The 17,011-nt window shown below is 33.8% G+C and overlaps 2 protein-coding genes across 2 annotated transcripts in view; both read left to right on the top strand.

The window, feature by feature from the left end:
• The window catches only part of LOC136040884 (alpha-tubulin N-acetyltransferase 1-like), a 36,578-nt gene extending 27,212 nt beyond the window's left edge, over window positions 1–9,366 (top strand). Inside the window, exons 5-6 of the mRNA XM_065725291.1 lie at window positions 1,349–1,451; window positions 4,577–9,366. Of these exons, the coding sequence (XP_065581363.1) occupies window positions 1,349–1,451; window positions 4,577–4,715 (242 nt within the window). The 3' untranslated portion in view covers window positions 4,716–9,366. The remainder of the gene's footprint in view (window positions 1–1,348; window positions 1,452–4,576) is intronic.
• A 4,142-nt stretch (window positions 9,367–13,508) lies between these two features.
• Window positions 13,509–16,223, top strand: LOC136040687 (piggyBac transposable element-derived protein 3-like). The gene is made up of 2 exons (XM_065724985.1): window positions 13,509–13,539; window positions 14,473–16,223. Exons 1-2 carry the CDS (start codon window positions 13,509–13,511, stop codon window positions 16,221–16,223), a joined length of 1,782 nt encoding a protein of 593 aa, XP_065581057.1.
• The last annotated feature ends 788 nt before the right edge of the window (window positions 16,224–17,011 follow it).

Genomic DNA, 17,011 nt, shown 5'->3' with positions numbered 1-17,011 from the left:
CCAAACATATAAGCTATTTAAAGAAAAGGGAAAAATAAATTTATAAATACAGCCATCTGTTGTAGTCTGGAGAGTGAAAAATAGATGAGCAAATTGGTCACTTGTTGGGAGAATCTGGAGTGTTTTCCTGTAGGAAAGAGTATTAGGCAAACAACCTAATGTTTTTTTTGTATTTCGCTGATTATTCACTTGCAAATCTTCTGGTGTGATGAATGCTATGCCAACCTATTGGGAGGTGAATTGCATTCTCCCCTCCATCTGTTTTTGAAAATCAAATTAATTGTTTGAAAAGTAGTAGTCTTTAAAATTTCAACAGTATCATCAGGTTCTACAAAATAAACTAGTTTTTCATGTTAATAAATATGTTTCGTGGTGCTAGGCACACCAGGAGTGCCCGATATGCCGTTAAGATGTCGGGTAGAGATGTCACTTGTCAGTGGTAACAATAGGGGGGATGGGGTATTTGCCCCCTAGATATTGATAACACCTTTTCTGGTAGTTCCTTAAAAAATAGTTTTTTTTGGTATTCTTTTTATAAAAAAAAAACAACAAAGGCCCCCTCCTAGATTTTGAAAAATATATTCTGACCCCCCCTCCCCCTATATTTTCAAGAATTGGCGCCACTGTCACTAATGCGTAATTCTTGAGACAATATAACGATATCACTGAACCTAGGGCTGCTAATGGGAAAAGTAAATGAAGTTAAAAGTTTGTGCACATATCACTTATCTTTTTATCAAGGTTGCGATTTTCCTCTATTAATTTTTTCTCATTTATTAAAATTGGTATCGCAAATATTGGCGTCCATTTAAGTATTTAGTTAACCCACGACCTATCTAATGTTTTGTTTCAGATTTGTTTATTTTTTTCCTGGCTTGTAAAAAATCAATGTTAACGTTAGAATAACTTGGATGGAGGAGTAGTGAGCACAGCTGTTTTGAACCCAGGCAGCTTTTAGTTACGTGAATTGCTAATATTAGTATTTTTTCCAAATCTTCTAATAAAATCCTAATTGTATTTTTATATAGGGGTAAAAAAAATTTCAAAACAGTTAAAATTGGTTCAAATACAGAACAACAAAAAACGTTCAGTTGGTTTTGTGTTTTACGCCTGGTTTGTTTCTTGGCTTGGCTGGTTTTGTAAACGTAATTTATGTTCGTTTTAAGTGTTAGTATTGCTCTTTACTTTCATTCGGGAGAACTTTTTCATCCTAGTGTAATTGCTGCCTTGGCTTTAAATCCCGATGAAAAACGTCAGATGTAATTTTGTCTTTTTGATAATTATATGATCTATCGACTTTTTTTCAAAAGATTTTTTCATACTCTTTAAAATTGTTGCATGTTTTCAGTTGTGAGGTGTCGAAGAGAGTCGGATGTTCTAGCTGAAAGATGTTTTGACCCAAAAGTTAGCCAGGAATTGGCAAGATTTTCTACCAGCCCTAGTATTTCTGAGTGAGTAGATTTTGCCTTTTTTTCCTTTTATTTTATTATTAATTTATAGTTCCCTTTTTCTTTCATTATTTTATTTTGATTATTTATTTTAGTATTAATTTATATTTTCCCTTTTCTTTCCTTATTTTATTTTATTATTAATTTATAGTTTTCCTTTTCTTTCATTATTTATTTTATTATGAATTTATAGTTTCCTTTTTCTTTCATTACTTTATTATATTATTTATTTTATTATTAATTTATAGTTTCCTTTTTTTCATTATTTTATCCAAAAGCTGGTCATGAATTTACAGTAAGCCCCTTAGTATTTCTGAGTGAGTAAATTTGCTCGTTTTTCTTTTATTATTTCTTGCTATATTTTGTTTATTCGCTTGATGGAAAGGTTTTTTTCTTCTGATGGGCCCTGCAAAAATAAGAATAATCAGCTTAGTTGAATTTTGTGCATATCCAATTCGTACCCTGGTTTAAAAATGTTGTCATAAAGATAACACACGTGCACACCTTTGATTTGACGGAAAAAATATTTTTTAGAAACGGTTAACTCTCACAGGTCATCAAATTGAAACTGTTAAATTGAATTTGTTGATATTTTGACAGCATTTATTTTGAGTGTGAACATAACAATCTGTCATATCCAATTGATGGATATGACTAATCCAATATCATATCCAATTCATATCCAATATCCAATTAATTATGACATGATTGCTTGTTTTCTCTGCTCAGGTGCTTACTAAACTCCCTGTTGTTGATTAATTCTTGCAATTTTTGATAATTCTACGGAATTCAGTAAATAGGCCATTACATAGAAAACTAGAAGAGTGTTTAGATTTCTCAGAAGAAAACTAGAAAACATTAAAAACTGAAAACTTGAAACTGAAAACTGAAAACTGAAAACTTCTATTATACATGGAAAACTAGAAGAGTGTTTAGATTTCTCAGAAGAAAACTAGAAAACATTAAAAACTGAAAACTTGAAACTGAAAACTGAAAACTGAAAACTTCTATTATACATAGAAAACTAGAAGAGTGTTTAGATTTCTCAGAAGATACTGAAAATTACCAATTGATTATAATTCAGATGTTGTTAACCAGGTTTGTAGGCCGTGGGCGGAAATCTCTGGTCCTTTACAAATTTTTTTTACGTGAGTGCTTGATTTTACGGTTTTTCCACAGTTTTTCATTTTCTCATAAATTCAATGCATATAAATTTCAAATAAATTCATATGTATGTGCCTCAAAGGTGGTTTTAGGACAAGGGAAATAGAGGGGGTACTTGTCCCGGGTGCAGAAGTTATAGGGGGCGCAAAATTTCAAATAAAGATCCAGCAGTTTTAATATTTTTCATAATACGCTAAACTAGAGGATGCAGTTAGTTGTAAATATAGGCAAATTGAACCCGAGTTTTTATTTTGCCCATAAATTTCCCGTATAAAGTAAGCAAAGTTTGGTTTATGTAATGACAAATTTTGATATAGAATGATAATTTTGTTAACAAATAATTTTTTTTAATAAATAAAAAAATTGTTAAATTTTGACCTGAAAATTTTTGGGAGATAGGGGGGGGGGGCGCTAATTTAAATTTAAATACGGGTGCTAAAGAGGTCAGAACCGCCACTGATATGCCTATTCCTGACAATCATCATCAGTGAATAAAGTAGTCACAAGAACTACTTTGTCACTTGACGGAAGTGACAATGTTGGCAAAACTTGTTTATTTAAAAGTAATTGTAGTTAAAATATAACTAAATATTTATTTTGAGACACATATTTATTTATTAGATAAATATATATTAAATATAGTTTAATTATTATTTTTTTAATTTGTTTATAGAATTAATTGTTGATTTAAAATATAATTTATATTCGTTTAATTAATTCAAACTTTATGATGAAATTAGTAGAATTTAGCAACGTTGATATCGTTATACCCAAAAAGACAGGCAAAGACCGTATCTTGCACTTTTTTTCAAAAAAAAAAAAAAAAAAATAGAAACTCGAATTAGAGATGTGACGAGTGAAATAAAAATAATAAGTCAACTCAAAATAGAAAGAGACTCAAAATAGAAAGTGACGAAAACTTCTTTAGTGGGTGTTCATCCCCTGGTCGAATTTGCAATGACATATTGACTTCATAAGAGGTAGGAGTGTATCGAAGAAAGTATTTATGAGCTTCTTCTTCTGGTACTTCCTTACTACTAAGGCATACCTACATAAACGAAAATGGTAAAGAAGGGATCCCCCTGAGATTCTTCCAAAGGGTCTCCCACAAAACTGGGTAAAACAAGGATTGCGTTTGTTTTGATTTGTTCATTAGTCCATCCGTACCTTTTGTAGTGTTGTTCCTTATGATCACGGACATATATATATATATATATATATATATATATATATATATATATATATATATATATATATATATATATATATATATATATATATATATATATATATATATATATATATATATATATATATATATATATATATATATATATATATATATATATATATATATATATATATATATATATATATATATATATATATATATATATATACGTCCGTGATCATGAGGAACAACACTACAAAAGGTACGGGTGGACTAATGAATTAGCTTAATTAACTAATGAGATAATTTGCTTAACAGAAAGATTTTCGTAGACCCCTTCCCCAGACACAAAATCCTAAGTAACCTTACTCCTCCCTCCCTCCCCATCCATTCAAAAAAATAATGAATTTTTAACCCGATCGCCCTGGTGTAAGACAAAATAGGTCATATGTCCCAAACTACTTATAAAATTCGAACCTACTGATTGTATGCAATCTCTACAATGAGAAATACTCAATTGCCTCAATGATTTAATCTTGAAAAGAAAGAAAAAATGTACTCTCTCTTGTGAGCTTTTGAAAACGTACTAACATGTATTGTTAAATTACTTCAGAAAATTATTCGCTTCAGTAACCCGTTGTATAAAATCAGTTGATTGTTTTCAGAATATATATTGACTGGGTGTTGCGGATACTTTCCAATTATATAAAGCAAGTTTGGTTCATTGCAGTAATTTATTTATCATCGACCTTTTTTTGTTTCCAAAGTAAATAATATAATGTTTTCATTTCAGCTGTTTGAGGACGACTAATTATATTACTGTTAACAACCAGTCTGCAATAAAGGAATCTCAGCCTACAAAGAATGCAATTGATTCGCCTTTACCTGCCTGTAGACCGGTGTCTGGAATGCACCATTCCCCTTTATGGTGATTTATTGTTATTTATTTTTTCCGTTTGGCAGAATTTCATATTCTCGACAATGTTTAGAGTTATTTTGCGTCCATTGTTTTATGTAGATTTTATTGTTGTGTCTAATCTGCACAAATTTTGTATTAATTTCTGTTGTAGTTGTGTTTTTCGGGGGGAGGGGTCAGGATTGGTAGCTTTGTCAGCCTTGGGCCCTGCAAGTCAAAATAATAGTCCTTTCAATTGAATTTGCTGTCTTATGAAAATTGCCACTTCCCCGAGGAAGAAGGTTAAAGTTTAATTGAGTATGTCTCTTATCTCTCAATGTAAGAGGAAGTGAGAAAAGGCCACGGCCCATGGAATAATGCTTTTCAGCTATTCAGTAAAATTTCAGAAAGTTTTTTCTCAAATAACAGCTTAATAAAGTGTTTCCCTCTTTAGTAATATTCCAAGAATATACATGTGGCAGATTCATATGGCTTTTGTGTGCAAATTAATTGAGTTATGATCAGTGGAAAAGTTGGTGAATGGCAATGACAAAAATCGTTTTATTTTTATTGTTATATCCAGTTATATTCCATATTATTATATTTAATTTTCTATTTGAAACATCACTTCTAAGGAACAAAAACAAAGGGAGGAGGGGGTTCTTTTGAACTGAAGAGCAATTAATTCTGACGAATCTACTTCTTATCCTCATAATTATTGATCTATATTATAAAAACACAGTATTATGCGTTGTATTATTTTCTTCTCCCGTGAAATATTGGAGGAATATTATTTTTTCTAGATGGTTATTCGTGTGTGCTTTGACTAGTAAAGATAAAAGATAAAAATGTGGCGCTAGACTTAAGTCTAACTAGTCTGACTAGACTAAGTCTCTAGACTTAAGTGTCTACTGGTGGTGCTGGTCATAGTTTTTTAGCATTTCAGCCTTTGAGTGCAGGAGGAGGGAGGGGGGCTTTGTCTTGTAGTTAGTTGTGATTCAGCTGTATTTTGTATATCTTGCAGGTGATTCAGTTTTTATTTCATAATTTCTCTAATCAAAGACCCTCTTGGACGAATATATTATCGTCCAAAAACATTGTATGGGACAAAAACATTGTATACTATCTTATAATGATCAGAAATCAGCTGGACTCAATGGACTCAAATAAGATAAGATTATTTAGGCTTCATTGACCATACTCTAGCTCAGTGTCATCGTGTAGGTTAATTCCTTTTAGTTATGGCATTTTGAATTACCATCATTGGCGCAAAACTTTTGCAATTAATTAATGTGATTGATGACGAATTCTACGTCTAATAATAGTCAGTCTTTCTTTTTATGGAAATTAGTTTCATTTTCGTTTTGTGTTTACTACGGGTCGCAATCTTTTTTGGCAATTGTTGGTGGTGGGGATGATATAAGGGAGGGGGAAAGGAATAATTGAGATGGATCCTATAGCAGTGCTGACCTTTCTTTGTATGAATCTCAATACACCATTTTTAATGCTTTATTACAAAAATTTTTTCTTGATTAAATGTAAAAAAGTTTCTTGTATACAAGAGCGATTAAGCTATGAACCAAACAGAAATTGCCAATGGCTGAGAGCTTGCTGCTTCTCCTTAGCATCCCCACACCTCCTGATGGTACGTAGTATAATTTAATTAGCAGTTTAGGTAAAACTTATTTATGACTCGAACTCACTGTTGTCGTTTTTTTTTAATGCAGTGTTTTCAGTAAAAGTTAAACTATGTCCTATCACCCTTCGTGGTGAGGCCAAGAGGACTTGCAATCCCACTATAATATTTAAAAGCTTTTGTTCGTCTTAAGCTTTAAACCTTCTTTCTGTAAACACGATTTGTATCCACAACTTCATTTTCATTTTTGAGATTTTGCGCTCTTACAGACTCTGTATAAGGAATTTAAGAATTCATTAAGAAAAATAATTTATTAATTGCTCAATTTTCATGTTCTTAATTTATTTAAGTTAATTTAATTAGAAATCAATTTGCCTCATACAAATAAAATGAATCTCCTAAAGCGTCAAAACTTTTGATTTAGTTGGCATTCTACGAAAAAGATAAAGCAAGTGCATGAATAATCTTTTTTCCATAGAAGTAATGCTTGAAACATTCTGAGCACTTCCTTATCATTTGTTTAAATTAGTAATTAATTTGTAATCTGTTGAGGGGGGAGGGCTGGAAGATATTTTAATAGAACTTCTTGGCTTGGAAGTTCAAAAAAATCCTTATTAGAACTAAGTAACTAGATTGTCATGAATTCTCGCTTATTTTTCGAAATTTTCATCATTGTTTTCCTAGATTTTTTCAGGAAAGAGAGAATACTTAGTTAATTAGAAATGATCTACAAAATATAGCATTTTTTCCTATTTGAATTCTTTGGATAATTTGTTTCAGTGTATAGACCTAACCTTTTCTGTGTTTTCGTTTCCTTTTATAAGTAAAATCAGCAATATCGCACAAATACTGGCAACATTAGTGCAACTAATTTTTCAAAAATTGTTCTTTATGCCTAAATTTTTAGTGTGCCATTTTTTAGTGATAAAGTAAAAATTATATATTACTCTAGATAACTATAGATACTAGGTTACTATGGATTAATCTACTGTCTCTGAATTTTTAAGCGTTTGCCAGAAATAATTGAATTTTTTTAATTCTCCCTGAAACCAGTATTTCTAAACACGTGAACAATAAGATGAAACACAAGCCAAATTTTTGCTAGCACTAATTTTTGAAGTTTTTTGGGGGGAGGAGAGAGTACAGGGATATTGGATGTACTGGGTAATGGACACTTTACTTGCTTATTCCTATTTTACCAGCCATTCTCATTGGCCTGCTACCTACCAATGGCGAGCAAGGTGTTGTTTTTGGCTCTAGTTAATCCTTTGTTAAATCTTTGTTTTCTTTTATTTCAAAATTTAATTAATTTCTTCTAAAATGATAATTAACATTTTTGAATGGCATCTATTATAATAATTAGTCCTAAACCCAAGGGGAGGATATTGAAACTTAAAGTTATTGCTGAATAGTACAGATTTTTGTCAATTTTCACAGTTTTTGTCAGATTCCGGCAGTTTTCGATTGTTCGCGCTCATGTGCATCATATGTAGCCCTGATACTAAATATAGTTTAAACAAACAGATGTTAGGAACTGCAAAAGAGGACGGAAAATTAATGAATATCCCTTATGTTCCCTGTATCTGGAAAGCTCAATGAATAGTTTTTGATAATTTCAAATCGACTGGCTATCTCAGAATTATCACAGAATAGCTTTTTAGCGCCCTTTGGTTCAAAATTGTTGCTTTACGTTACAAAATGGTATAAAACGAAAGTTCGAAAGCAAAATGCTCTTTGAAAGGGAACTAGAGCTTTAATTTTCGTTCAAATTTTACAATTTTCTAGGCCCATTGATACGATCCCCCCTATGGAAAAGAAGAAACAGGGGGGGGGGGGGTAGAAAGGTCACCTGTATCTAAAATTTTCAAAACTTTGGTCAGGGTTAGAATAAGCTACTTTATTCCAAGAGTGACTGTTGAAGATTTGAAACTTAAAGTTCCAAGAGTAAAAGAGTACATTATTTGTTTTCCCACTCCACAGCCATCGTTCTCATGGAAAAGCTTGAATAAATAAATAGCAGCCAGAGATTAGGCTTAATGCCTGATTTTGCTTTAGTAATTAAATTCTTAAGCCTCCTCCCCGCCCCACCAAAACGATAAGTTTATTTAAATCATTAATTCTGGGATCACATAAGAAAGAATATAAACGGTAAGCTAAAAACTGGCATAGAACTAAAGCATAGTCTCATCAGCAAAGATTCCTTTGCAGGTTTTTATTTATAGTTTTTAGTTTGTTTCGCGTAAAACTGAGCTGATTTCAATTGTTTGTTATTCCAGTATATCAGCTATTCCAATATATTTTGCAGCAATTATCAGAGAATTAAAATAAAACGCATCAAAAATACAACAGAATTAACAATTTGACAGAATCCTCCGTTGAGTGATAAGAAGCTAGGAAAATATGAAATCTTCGAGAATGAATTTCCAAATAGATCTAAAAAGATATTCCCAATAACTTATCTTGTCTCCCCATCCCCCAAAGTAGCATGGACTGCACCAACACCGAAACACCTTTAAAATAGTATCGAAAGTGAAGCACTGCATTTATGCTCAATCGTGTGTGTTTTTGTGTGGTGTTTTTAGCGGGAACTTCAAATTAGTAATATCGACTGTGAAAAGTGATATTATTTTATGTTTTCTATGTCGATAAACGCATGAACCGTCAACAGTCGAGAACGAATTTTAAGTATCTAGGTTTTAATGCTTGATAAATTTTCTGTAAAACAAAACTATGGTTTTAAGATTCGTTATTGCAAAGGACGAGTCTTTTTGTTTCTGTAGCAATCTTCAAATCTTTTTCAAGTACTTTTATCGCTAATAATTAACTTCTAATAGTTTATGATAAATAATTGATTAGTACTAAATAGTTGTTGAGTGTTTACTAGGAAAAAAAGTAGATGGAAAAATAGTACGGAAAAAAGAAAATTAGAACTCTGAATAGAAAAATTATTGTTGATCATTTAATCCGTCCCTTGGAGTGTTTCTATTTCCGTGATCGTATGATTCCTGTTATTTTGTGTCTTCGTAGCGTGAATAAATAAATAATGCCCTGATTCTTCTTTCTTTTTAGATTGATAGCCAGAGTTTAGTAACTTCCATTCGTACATTTCCGTGTTTTTTTTTTGTTTTTTTTTTCTTAAAATTTCAAAATCAACAAAGCTGCTCAAATGGAACAGGAATTTCTATGAAACAGGCTGTGAAAAACTTATATCAAAAAGCTCACACAATGAAAGAATATTGTTTGTTAATCAGTACTTTGCATGTGCTATTATGCTTCTTCTGGCAGTATCCCTTAAAATACAAAGGGCAGTGAAAATGAATGTAATTTTCTGAATATCTCTTAAGAGCAAGGAAAAATGAAGACTTCAATTTTCGGTGAAGAAAAATCGACCATACACCATTTAGGAGTTTTTCTTCTAGCGGGCGTGAAATTTAAAAAAGGAAACGTGAGTGAGAAACCAGCTAAAAATAAGCTAAAAACATGTACCAAATAGCTTAAGAAAGTGAAGCTTTCCTTTGAAGGTTTAGTTGTGTTTAGGAATCAATGGATTGTAAGCGTTTTTGTTTTTGTGAACGAAAAGCATTGTAGAATTTAAAAAATTAATTTTGATTATTTATTTCATGGGTCATATCGCGTAACACTGACGAAAAATGTGATGGGCCTACAGCCCTAAAAAAATTTTCAAATTTCAACAACCAAAAGGAAACTGGAGAAGGAGGCAAAAAGTGGTTTTTAACAGTGTTTGTGTTTGTATAAAGCACCGTATCCCTCCTAGCGATCCAATAATCATAGGCAGCGCAATAGTGCTGCTTCAGTAAAGAGTGATGTCGGCGCATTTTTTTTTTTAGACCAGGGCGCTTCGTATTGAAGGAGTTGTCTTAGAAACTTCAAAAAGCGCTCATTCAATTGAAAATTCAAAGTGCTAGTGCCCGTTTTAATAGTCGAATGCAATTGGAGGGCAACTAACCTCCCTTCCACGACCACCATTTCCCCAAACACACCCAATCAAAATTTTGTTCAATGTAGTTGAAAGATCCTGAAATTATGTATTTAAGGTTGAACCCCCCCCCCATAGCCCTTAAGGCAACTGTTGTAAGTTATTCTCTGGGGGCATTTAAGGTTTGTATAGAAAGGGTAATCGTATAAACTTCAGGGTGGACTCATTTGATTGAAAATCAGATGTTCTAGTGTCTTTTTAAGGGCCAAATAGATCAGAGGGTGGATAATCCCCCCCCCCAATCCTCGTATTTTTCCGAAGTGCATCTGATAGAAATTTTGAGATGGCCATTTATTGGCGTTGAAACTTCGAAAAGAGCTCATTCAATTGGAAATGAAAGGCCTAGTGCTCCTTTTAATAGTCAAAAGTGATTGGAGGGCAACTAACGCCACTTCCACGCCCACCATTTCTTCAAACATATCAAATACAAATTTTATATAGCCGATATAGCCATTTGGTTTAACGTAATTGAAAGATCCAAAAAGTATGCACCCCCCCTCCCACAGCCGTTAGAGCAAGTTTTAAGTTATGCCCTGGGGGCATATAAGGTAAATATAGAAGGGGTAATCGTATAAACTTCGAAGGGGACTCATTGGATTCCTAATCCGAAGTTCTAGTGCTCAAATTAAGACTCAGAGTGATCGGAGGGTGAATACACCCCCCCCCCACTCACCTCGTATTTTCCCAAAATGAATCTGTTAGAAATTTTGAGATGACCGTTTGCTGTCGTAGAAACTTTGAAACAGCTCATTCAATTGGAAATTGAAAGGGCCGGTGCCCTTTTTAATGTCTAGAGTGATTGGAGGGCAACTATCCCCTCTCCTCCGTCCACCATGTTCCCAAATACATCCAATCAAAATTTTAAGAAAGCCATTTTGTACAACGTAATTGAAAGGACCAGAAATTATTTCTTTGAGGATGGCAGCTCCTCCTCCCCCACAGCCCTCAGGGCAAGGTCAGTTATGTCCTAGGGGCATATAAGGTATATATATAGAAAGACTAATTGGATAAACCTCGGAAGTGATTCGTTGGATTGGTAATAAGAAGTTCTAGTGCCCTTTATAAGATCCAGAATGATCAGAGGGTGGATAATCCCCACCCCTACAAACCTCGTATTTCCCCGTAATGCATCAGATAGAAATTTGAGATGGCCATTTGTTGTCGTTAAAACTTCGAAAAAGGGTCATTCAATTGGAAATTAAAAGGGCTAGTGCCCACGCCAATTCCCAAAACGTATCTAATCAAGATTTATGGATAGCCATTTTTTCAGTGTAGTTTAAAGATCTGGAAATTATGTCTGACAACCCCCATTCCTTCTCTAGACCAGAACATAATTTGCACTATATTAAAAAAATGGTTGTGGAACGTCAATTTAGTATGCATATATTGATATATATATTCCTTAAAGTTTTATTAATTGTTAAATTATTAAAGCTAAGAAAATTAAAAGATTTAAACATATTTTGTTTATTTAAATCATACAATAAATGATCGAGTCAAATTCAAAACGAGCAAAAATTAACATATGTAGGGCTGACAATCCCCATGCCTTCTCAAGACCAGAACATAATTTGCACATCACTAAAAACAAAATATATTTAAATTGTTTTCACTTTGTTTTTACTTGTTTAAAATCTTTTTACTAATTTTACTAGGAGTGCAAGGGGGAACCATCCTTGCACTCCAGTTACAACGTGAGTGTCTGGTTCCCTTTCTAAGAGTAACAAGAGAATGGAGGGCAAGCAACCCTTCTCTCAAATCCGTTCATTTTCTAAACGCATCCAGTCAAAATTTCGAGACAGCCATTTTGTTCAGCATAGCAGAACGGCCCAGCAACTATGTCTTTAGGGATGTTAAACATGTCAACCCCCCACAATTGTGCAATTGGCCCATTACGTGTGAAAACTAAATTTTTCTTCAAAAACAAATCAAAAGGCATTATGTTAAATCGTTGCCAATAAGACACTTCAGCAATATATCGAGAACGACTGGGGTTATTGAGCTGAAACTTATGGGGCTACTACTACTTCTTGAGTATTGAGTATTGAGCTATTACTACTTCTGCTTTTACAACTTAAATAAAAAAGTGCAAGTGTGTCCAGGTTGTCAAAGAGCATAGATAGAATTTTTGGGAATGATATTAAGTTTTATTTTTCAAGTCAACTTCAGAAGCTATTGAATTAAATTAAAAAATACTGTTTGTTTCTGGATTAAATATTGTTGAAAAAGTTTCTCCAATATACAAATAGCAACTCATACTACGGATTCTAATAGAAAAAATGATAAAACACATACAATATTTTTTTTTCCATGAAAAAGACTGTGTCAATAAAAATGAACAGAAATTAATTTAAAAAAAGCTTTTTACATAAGACAAGTTTTTCAAATAAAAGTAAAAAGCTTCATTAAGCCAAGAATGAGCAAAATAAAGTCAAATAATCTTCCAAACGTAAAACTACCACAAATCACTGAGAACAAAATACGCTTGAAATGTTTTCACCTTTCTTACTTTCATAAATAAAGAATTAACACTAACGAAAAAATTTCAGTAGGCCTATATATTAATTTAACTGACGATCCATGTTCATTTGTTTGTTTTTTGCTTTTTTCAGTAAAGCGCAAATTGTGTTCCGGTCTTGAGAAGGCATAGGGGGTATCAGCCCTCCTCATGTCAATTTTTGCTCGTTTTGAGTTCGACTCGCCTATTTATTGTAATTTCTGTTCGTTTTGAGTTTCACTTATTTATTGTGATTTGCAGGTGTTTTACGCTTGGAAGATTGACTTTATTTTTGCTCATTCTTGGCTTAATGGAGCCCTTTATTTTTTTTTTTTAATTAACAATATGAAAAAGATCAGATTTGATGCACTATCAGCTTTTGTTTTATTAGATTGGAATAAATAAATGATAATTAGTAAACAAAATGATTAAAAAAGAGTTGGTTTTTTGAACTTTTCACGCCAACTTTCTCACTTGAGAGGTTTTTTTTCTTTTTTTCAGGTAAGACCTCTTAACCCTTTCAGTCATTTTGTTCTCAGTTGAGAACATACCATTATCTGCCACCTAGTGTCTTATGTTACAGGTAAATATGCATTCAAATTAGCGCGCCATAAGCTTCATTCATCAAGAAATAATCTGAAAAAAGTTTGAAAGTTTTAACTTCAAAACTACATTTTATAAAAAAGTTTGAAGTTGAGGAATGGATGGATCTCAAAATAGTGCAGAACCAGGTAAGACTCCAGTCTATGTGTAAGAATATGGATGAATCTAAGGCCATATCTAACAACTAATACTTAGACAAGATAAGTAAAGACATCTAGTGGCCAAAAATAGACTAACTGCGTGAACACTGGAGGGCAGGCGATTTTTCTCAAACTACGTGTCCTCAACCGAGTACAGTGTGATCAACGCATAGCAAACTGAGCAAGCGGCGTGTAATTTTTACATTGCTTTTTTCGTTGTTTCTTTCAAATATAATATTCTATGTACGTTGAATTTACACGTGGTAAATCTATTTGAAAAATTCTCGGAAGGAAAAGGAAAACGTAAAAGCTGTAATTTGTACATTTCTTTGACTAAGTTGGGTTGTAAATAAGGGTTGTAATTTGTTGGGGTTGTAAATGCTAAGTTGGGTTGTAAATTTGTAAATTTGAAGTTGGGTTCTAGATGATTTTCCCAGGTTGTTTCCTTAAGAAGAACTTTGATGGTTGTTCATAGAACTATAAGACTCGTTTGGTCCTGAGATTCAGTTATTTTTCTGTTAAAATTCTTTTTAAACTTTCACCAGGCTGATGAAACAATATTTTAATTTTGGTTGTTAAACACACACAATTTGAAATATATACTTCAAAATATGAAAAATATAAATCATAGGCAGCGCATTTGCTTCTTTTTTGTTTTCCCCAGACCAATTCCAATGGTACGAGTGGTCTTAAAAACTTAAGAGGGGACCCATTTGATTGGAATTTCAAGTATCCTGATTAGGAATTGAGAGTTATTAGAGGACAACCAGCCTCTCCCAAGCCATTTTTTTATAAAGATAAAATAAACAGCTAAAGAAAGTCGTATCTAGAGATGTTTTATTATCACTTCTACACCGTTTTCTTTATCCTAATAATGACGAACAGGGCAATGAGTGCAGATTTGCAACTATTTTTTTTCAGGTCCTTTGCAGCGTCCAAGGTGTTTGCGCGTCAACCAGCAGCAAATTTTGAACATTTTTGATCAAATTGACAGTGACATCTCCGATACAGACCTTCTGGATAGCGACGAGGAGCAGGACGATTACGACCCTCGACCCAATGCAGGAACGGCAGCAGTGAGTTCCAGTGAAAGTGCATCAACTGAAGGCGAGGAAGTTGATGTAAGGCCTCCACCGAGGAAGGGCAGAACCAAGGTTTGGAAGAAGAAAAAATTTGATAAAGCTTATAAAAGCACAGCCCCAAGTCTACCTGTACCAGGTCATGATGAGCCTATAAACTATTTTGCGGAATATCTAACAGAAGATTTTTTTGAAATCACTGCGAACCAAACCAACCTGTACTCCGTCCAGAAGACTGGAAAATCCATTGATACTAACGCAGTCGAAATGAAGAAGTTTTTTGGGATTCACGTTGCCATGGGGGTTTTCAATCTCCCACGATACCGGATGCACTGGGGTACACGAACGCGCATCCCACTCATCGCTGATACCGCCTTCGGTCCTTCGTTCACTTGGTTGATAATACTTCCAAAGACCCTGATAACTTGGATCGTCTTTGGAAAGTGTGACCTATTATTGATATTGTGCAGAAGAAAACGCAGACTATTTCTCCGTCTGAGCACCTCTCCTGTGACGAGCAGATGGTCCCTTTTACAGGAAACCTTGATATCAAACAGTATATTCGGGGAAAACCTTGCCCATGGGGCATCAAAATCTTCGTGCTGTGTAATGCGGATGGAAGAGTACTCTCTTTTGAAATTTATCGGCAAAAAGACGGACATGGCTGAAGAGTACAAAAGCGTTGGCCTCGGAGCAGGTATGGTTTTGAATCTTGCTGGACGACTTCAGCTTGTGGAATTTACTAAACTTTATTTCGACAATTTCTTTACGTCTTTGGCTTTGCTGGAAAGACTAAGTGAGATGGGCCTCTACGGAACAGGCACTATACGAAGCAACAGGCTTCAGGGAGCTAGGCTGGAAACTGATTCTGACATGAAAAAGAGAGGAAGGGGATCATTCTGTGAAGTAGTGGCTAGTAGTGGAGATACCTACTTGGTGAAATGGATGGACAACAGATCAGTTATCCTTGCATCGAATATGATTGGAAGTGGAGCAGTGAGCAAGGTACACAGATGGTGTAAACAAACAAAAGCCTACTTGCGGGTTGACCAGCCCCAAGTTGTATCCCTGTATAACCAGTATATGGGTGGAGTGGACAAGATGGATCAAATGCTATCATATTACCGAACATTCATTAGATCTAAGAAATGGACCATGAGACTGATCTTCCACATGGTCAACCTATCCATCTGCAATTCATGGGTAGAATATGTAGCTGATCGGAAGGCCAAAGCAGAACGCTCGATGGACTTGCTCTCCTTCCGCATGGAAATAGCAGAGGCGCTTACGTCTGCTGAAGGCATGACCCCCAGAAGAAGGGGTCGCCCAAGGTCTCTCACCTCTAGTGAGGAGGACGAACATGAAAATGTAGACGAATCAGCATCTCGCAAAAGAAAGATGAAGTTTCAGCGTCCGTGCTCAGCAGTGAAAAATGATGCATTCTCCCATTGGCCTCAAAAAGTAAAGGGCCAGAGTAGGTGTAAAAACTCGCCGTGCGTGTTGAAAACTCGCACTATGTGTTTGAAATGCAATGTTCCATTGTGTCTAGAAGAGGACAGGAACTACTTCAAAGAGTTCCACATTAAAAAGTGAAATTTGTCTGTGGTTAGTATTTTTTTATAACTTCTCAATAAACTCACTATATCTGATGAAAAACTACAAAGTTGATCACCCTGTCCTCAACTGAGTACACGCTAGAAAACATAGAAAGGTTCCTCCAAAAAATCTAAAAAAAATTGACGATGATTAGGTACCCCAAGGTGTCACGTAGTCTGGTTTTTAGAATTTTCCATCGAAGGAAAATAATTCGTGACTGAAAGGGTTAAGAGCTAAAAACTTGTGAAGTAAATACAAAAAAAAAGAAAAATCTCTAGGAATACATAAAAAAGACGATTTGTCATATTTCTTATAATCAGTTTTTCATTTCCTGAAGTCAGCAGAAAGATTGTTTCGTTAGAGATTTCAACTAAATTTTTGAGAAATTTTCACGGAATAAAAACAAATAGAAAGCGAATTTCTAAGCGAAAACCACAGACACGGTAGTGTGGAATAGTTTCTGTCGTTTCTCAGCAAAAAATATTTTCTGAGAAAAAAATTAAATGTAAAGCATTTCAGAGGAAGCACAATGAATGGATAATTTGAATCTATTTTAGCAGCTTGATAATTAACACAAAATTCATGGAAAACTGCTACTTTCTTAAAATTTATCGTAAGACCTGTTATTGGATAAAAATCTGAATAGATTGGAAGTAATATTGTTTTAATTTTTCTAGTTCTACTAGGTAATGCTAGGTAATGGCTTCAAATTCCTATCAACCCACGTTAAACTGTTGAGTTTTCTATTAGATTTACATACTCTCTGAGCAATCCTGCGAAATAAA

Source organism: Artemia franciscana, chromosome 21, assembly GCF_032884065.1.
Source record: "Artemia franciscana chromosome 21, ASM3288406v1, whole genome shotgun sequence".
In the NCBI taxonomy this organism is placed as follows: Eukaryota; Metazoa; Arthropoda; class Branchiopoda; order Anostraca; family Artemiidae; genus Artemia; species Artemia franciscana.
Note: the sequence above shows the minus strand (reverse complement) of the source record. Positions and strands in the feature narration are given on the sequence as shown.